Source organism: Chrysochloris asiatica, unplaced genomic scaffold, assembly GCF_000296735.1.
Source record: "Chrysochloris asiatica unplaced genomic scaffold, ChrAsi1.0 scaffold00034, whole genome shotgun sequence".
Taxonomy (NCBI): Eukaryota; Metazoa; Chordata; class Mammalia; order Afrosoricida; family Chrysochloridae; genus Chrysochloris; species Chrysochloris asiatica.
Genome location: NW_006408552.1, coordinates 16,114,465 through 16,120,838, shown reverse-complemented (window position 1 = coordinate 16,120,838; position 6,374 = coordinate 16,114,465). Strand labels below are relative to the sequence as shown.

The window sequence follows — 6,374 nt, the reverse complement described above, 5'->3', positions numbered from 1 at the left end:
ATGGTATACTATTACAGTTATGTCATGATGTAAGTTGACAATTATGTTATGATGTAAGTTGACAATTATGTCATGATATAATTTAGCAGCTATGTTATGGTGTAACTTGGCAGTTATGTCATAGTGTACTATTACAGTTATGTCATGATGTAAGTTGACAATTATGTCATGATGTAAGTTGACAATTATGTCATGATGTAAGACAGCTATGTCATGATATAATTTAGCAGCTTTGTCATGGTATAATTTGGCAGTTCTGTCATGGTATAATTTGGCAGTTATGTAATGCTGTAATTTGACAGTTTTGTAATGATATAACTTGGCAGTTATACCATGGTGTAATTTGGCAGTTATGTAATACTGTAATTTGATGGTTTTGTAATGGTATAACTTGGCACTTATACCATGGTGTAATTTGGCAGTTCTGTCATGATGTAATTTAGCAGCTATGTCATGGTATAATTTGGCAGTTTTTTGTAATGATATAACTTGGCAGTTATACCATGGTGTAATTTGGCAGTTATGTAATGCTGCAATTTGGCAGTTCTGTCATGGTATAATTTGGCAGTTCTGTCATGGTATAATTTGGCAGTTATGTAATGCTGTAACTTGGCAGTTTTTTGTAATGATATAACTTGGCAGTTATACCATGGTATAATTTGTCAGTTATGTAATGCTGTAATTTGACAGTTTTGTAATGATATAACTTGGCAGTTATACCATGGTGTAATTTGGAAGTTCTGTCATGATACAGTTGTCCTTCATTTTGTCATCTGATGGGTCAGCTTCTGCTTTCATATAATGTCAGTTTTCACAGAACGACCTGGTCTTTGGAACCTGATCATGTTGATAAGTGAGGTATGGGTGCAGTTTTATTTGTTTTTTCCCATGTGCATTGCATCCTTTAAATTGAAACAGAATACTATATGACTGAGGTGTGTTTGGTGGGGCTGGGGCGAGTTCTAGGTGAAACCTTCCCTTGATTTCAAATTGTGGGTAATTGAAAAAGAAATTTGAGAATGTTTTTACTCTCTTTCCAGCCCAAATCCATAGACAAGGTTCACCTGTGGGAGAAGACGGTGCCCCAGGCCCCTTTTGTGTCCACACATTAAAGAATTCACCAACAGAAAATGAGAAATCTCTCCATTCTCTTGCTTTGTGATGCCACTATTGGCTTCCAGAAACATTCATCACAGTTTCCTGTTCCCTGTGTTGTAATTGCCTGTGAATTGTGAGTGGCAACTAAGGGTTTCTTTCCCTTCTCTCCTTCCTACCGTGCCTCCTGCTGTTTGTTTTGCTGCCTTTGACAACAACTCCCTTGGACCAGTGCCCACCGCGCCCCCTCAGAATGTGCAGACAGAAGCAGTAAGCCCCACAACAGTCCGCTTCCTGTGGACCCCTCCACCACAGCAGTTTATCAACGGCATCAATCAGGGATATAAGGTACTTGGCTTCTTAGTGTGACTGTTGGGGTATGTTATGGGTCATGTAATACAAAGGGGGGAAACGCCCATTTTAGGGTATCTTGGCCCTCCTCAAGGTCACCGTTTATCTCAGGTTTTAGCATTGGCTCTTATGAGTTCAGAAACAGTCCTTACTGATTACCAAGAAATGGTTCATGCAGAAGAGAGCAGTTTCCTTGGAGGAGGGGATACATAGTTCAACAGGTTGGAGTCAGTACTTGAGCAAAACTCTGCTTCCTGAGAAGGAACCTCCTCAGAAAAGCACAGACAGGGTCCCATAGGTATTGAATCCACTCGAGTTATCTCCCCATCTCCTTCCGACTTTATGGAAATTTCTGACTAAAAAGCAGAGGCCACTTGATTCAGAGTGCCTCAGTCAGTTCTTGTCCAGTTAATTCTGACTCATGGTGAGCCATGGGTGCCAGAGCAGGACTGTGCTTCATAGGGCTTCCAGTGGCTGATGTTTCTGAAGTAGACCTCCAGATCTTTCTTGTAAGATGCCTCTGGGTGAAGCTGAACCTCCAACCTTTTGCTTAGCATCCAAGCTTGTTCATCATTTCTACCACTAGGGGCTCCCTCAGCTGGACTGAATCAGAGACACAGACAGATCCCCACCATCCAACATCTCTCTGCCATTAGTTACTGGAATACAAAGGACTTCTAGGAGTTTTTGGATAAATGGAATTTTCCCACAGACTTTCTGAAGGCCCCTCATATTACCTTTCTCCGTATCCTTGAATGTGATTCCCAGAAGCATACTTTGTCTTCCCTCTGAGCTCAGTTTTTCTCTGGTTACCTTTTAGAGTTATCTGAATTTTACCTACCGCACATTTACACATCTTCCTTGAAGGCAGGTAAATTCCAGGCATATGTTTATAAAGAATGAATGTCATCTAGTTTGCTTGGCTATGTCATCATTACAGATCCAGAGGGTATGATTTGCTGAGACACATAGGTTCATTTTTTGCCCATTAGATTTCAATTTACTAACACTTATTTTTCACTATAAAGGCAAAAGAACCTAGACATTATCCCTGTCTTTCTTCCCCCCTTGGTGGTGGTGTTTATGTACTGTGGAGTTGGTTCCAACACAATAGTGACGCTGCATAGGATTTTTGAGGCCATAAATCTTTATGGGAGCAGAAAAACCTCATCTTTATCTTGCGGAATGGCTGGTAGTTTCAAATTACTGACCCTGAGGTTATCAGCCCAGCTTGTAACCACTACGCTACCAGAGTTCCTTCTTTTCCCTTGTTGTTGTTGTTGTTGTTGAGTGCCATCAAGTTGGTTCCGGCCCGTAGCAGCCCTGTATAGGGTTTCCAAGGAGCAACTGGTGAGCTTGAACTGCCGATCTTGCAATTCAAACTGGCTTGCTTTGCAGTCTGGTGCATTAACCCACAGCACCACACCAGGACTCCTCTTTTCCCTTAGAGGTATCTAAAGTCAGAAACTTTTTATTTGTTTGTTTTTTAAAGAAAATCAAGTTGGGTTTGCCTTCTTGACATTCCCCTCAACTTGCATTGGCAGGAGCGGATGTGCATTTGGTGGCCCCATTGTTGGTTTGAGCTCTGTGATTTTGTCCTGCAATATATCAACCTTCAGACCTAATGAACCCTGGAAACGTTTGATGTCAGAGGGCTTCAGGGCTTCAGTCACATACACAGTATTCCCCGAACTTTGAAACAACTCTTTTTAGAACATGTAGCTATCTTTCACTGCTTGAAAATGATAGTTTCCGAAATTGCTTTTTAGAACATAAGTATGGTATACTTTGTAAATGATTTAGACTGTCCCTATCGAATCATGACCTCCTTGAGTCAGAAGAAGTGCATCTTTGGGGCGGGGGGTCGTCATATTTATGCTTTATCACACTGATCTATCTGAATAACAGATGGTACAGGGTTTCCGAGGCTGGAAATCTTGACAGGAGCAATTTCTCCTGCGGAACAGTTGGTAGTTTCGAACTGCTGACCTTGCGGCTCACAGCCCGATTCGTAACCACTATGCTACCAGAGTTCCTTTTATTTATATATACTTGTATGAAATACATAAACCTGTAGATTGTAATCTGTGAAATATTTCTCAAACTTAACATTTCAGTGAGATTTTGAGCCACAGGTTTACTGGACTTACCTTAACAATGATTTATCTTGCTTTAAAGACTATTGATTTCAAAATAAAGTATTGATAAAGCATCTAGAGTAAAGAAATACAATGAATCATAAAAAAGTCTACCTTGATCGTGTGTCTTTGTAAGATCTATCTATATGAGATCAAATATTGACAACAAATTTTACTAAGACCTCACTTATTGAGAAAGTCATAGTGGTTACGAGATTGGCTTGAGACCAATTTCAGGGGTTTAGTTCTTTGTTTCTTTGTTAGGCTGTAATACAGCTCAAGTATTAAACATGGTGAAGGACACATCATACTAAGGGGCTTCAAAGAATTCTTGGAAAAATGGAATTAGAAGATACTAGGATTTTTCCACAAATGTTTTGAAGCCCCCTCATATTACCTTTATCCATGTCCTTGGATGCAATTTCCAAAAGCATACTTTATCTCCCCGCTGAGATCAATTTTCATGTTGACAACAGTAACTCCAAAAGAATAGAGTGGACACTTAGGGGACAGTGAGTTGATGTGAGTGGAGGCAGAACAGCTCAGGAAAGGAGGATGAGGATGGCTAGCCAGCTTGAAGAATGGCATCCATGTCACTAAACTGTACACGTAGAAGCATGACCATTTACATATGTAATTCTACATGTGTAATTGCTGTGGATAATTCTCAACAACAACAAAAATAATTTTTTTTAGAGAGAAAAGCGTGGCATTGCCATATGCTTTAGAAATCCCAATCCTAAATTTATACTCCACTGAATTAAAAACAAGTACTAAAATACTTGAGTCCTGGTGTGGCGCTGTGGGTTAATGCCCTGGACTGCAAAATCGGTTGGAACTGCAAGGTCAGTGGTTCAGACTCACCAGCTGCTCCTTGGAAACCCTATACAAGGTCGCTGTGGGTTGGAACCAACTCAACAGCACTTACCAACAACAACAACACTGAACCGGTTGCACAGTTTGAAGAATGTAGTCAGTGTCCCTGACTTGTGCATGAAGAAGACATTGAGTTGGTGTATGCTTTGCTGGGTGTATTTTCAACACAATAAAAACAAAATATTTTTTTCACTGTTTCCAAACAATTAAAAAGATTCTCTTGTGTGCCCTGTTCCACCCCAGCTTCTAGCCTGGTCAGTGGACGTCCCCGAGGCTCTCACTGTGGTAACCATCGCTCCAGATTTCCATGGTGTCCACCACGGCTACATCACCAACCTGAAGAAGTTCACCGCGTACTTCACATCCGTTCTGTGTTTCACCACCCCAGGGGACGGGCCTCCAAGTACGCCTCAGCTCATCTGGACTCATGAAGATAGTAAGTGTCCACATGTCCTTTCTCTCCTCAGCAGCCTGGTGGCCATAGCCAATTTGAGAGGGTACAGAGCCTTGAGCTGTCTAGCATTGGACCAGCAGTGACAGACGTTCAGAAGCTCCATGTTCACCCCAGGGAGACAGGTCACTGAACTGTAGGGGTGATCCTGGGTATGACAGGAGGCCATGGTTAGAGGAAGCAGCTCTGAGGACAGGAGATGGGGACCCCAGCCTTAATGCGTGCTCAGCCGTATGTTCTTTCTTGATTTATGGCTGAGTGTATGCACAGCAAATCAGACACCAGCGTGTAACATGCACAACTCAGGACATTCTTCAGCTTGTGCAACTATTCTCACCCTCCTTTTCCAAATTGTTCCTCCCTCATTCACATGAACTCACTGCCCCTAAAGGTCCCATGGCCCCTTTCAAGTTGCCATTCTCAATTTGATCCCATATCAGTAGTTCAGAAAAAAAACCACAATGCTCAAGGCAAATATGTTTTAACTAAATAAACTATAGGAAGACCCCCAATGAGATGGATTGGCCAAGTGGCAGCATCGATGGGCTCAAACATGGCAACAGTAGTGAGGTTGGCCCAGGATCGGGCAATGTTTTGTTCTGCTGTGCATAAGGTCTCTGTGAGTCAGTACCAAATTGATGGCTCCTAACAACAACAACATTGTTTGGTTTGAAGACAGTCACTTGAACTCGCTTTTCACCCGGATTTCAATTTCTACTCCACTTACCACTTTCTGTAATGCCCCTTTCTACCCACCCTTCTGGATTCCCTGTCTCCCACCTCGCCCCTGACCCTCCCAAGAATATTTCACCAGAGCTGTGACCTTCCCCTGTCCCCATCTGATCACTTCCGACCAGCTCTTCTATCCTTGGGCCAGATACCTTTAATGGAAAACATTATTTAATGAAGTGATCCAGAGATAATCATTTTGAGTGTTTGTAAAAGTTACTGGCAATTAACAAACAAAAAAGAAACATTTAACATCCAAATGTTCCAAAGGGGGAGCATTGAAACAATGATGGAATGACAATATGATAAATATGATATCATATGACAATATGATAAATATGATGAAAATTAATCACGAGAATGAAAATTAATTATGAGGATCCAAAGTTTTGAGGGAAAAGTGTCATGATACAGTGTCAAGTGAAATAAAAGGAACACAAAATTATATGAAACCAAAACTTTATAAAATGCGTTTGCATAGATGATTGGGACCTCAAAAAAAAATGCACACTTATGTGCATCTGAAGATTTCACCAAAACAGTAAAATGAGAACCCATAGACTGGAAAAAAATTTTGGCAATCACTTACCAGACAAGGGACTACTCTCTAAAATACATGGAACACTTCAACACCTCAACAAAGAGACAAATAATCCAAGTTAAAAATGGGCAGAGGCCATAAGCAGACACACTTCACCAAAGACGACATTCAGGTGTCCAACAAACATGAAGAA

At 41.2% G+C, this 6,374-nt stretch overlaps 1 protein-coding gene across 1 annotated transcript in view; it reads left to right on the top strand.

Moving 5' to 3' along the window:
• The window catches only part of SDK1 (sidekick cell adhesion molecule 1), a 774,959-nt gene that overhangs the window by 553,378 nt on the left and 215,207 nt on the right, over positions 1 to 6,374 (top strand). Inside the window, exons 18-19 of the mRNA XM_006859873.1 lie at positions 1,328 to 1,443; positions 4,704 to 4,896. Of these exons, the coding sequence (XP_006859935.1) occupies positions 1,328 to 1,443; positions 4,704 to 4,896 (309 nt within the window). The remainder of the gene's footprint in view (positions 1 to 1,327; positions 1,444 to 4,703; positions 4,897 to 6,374) is intronic.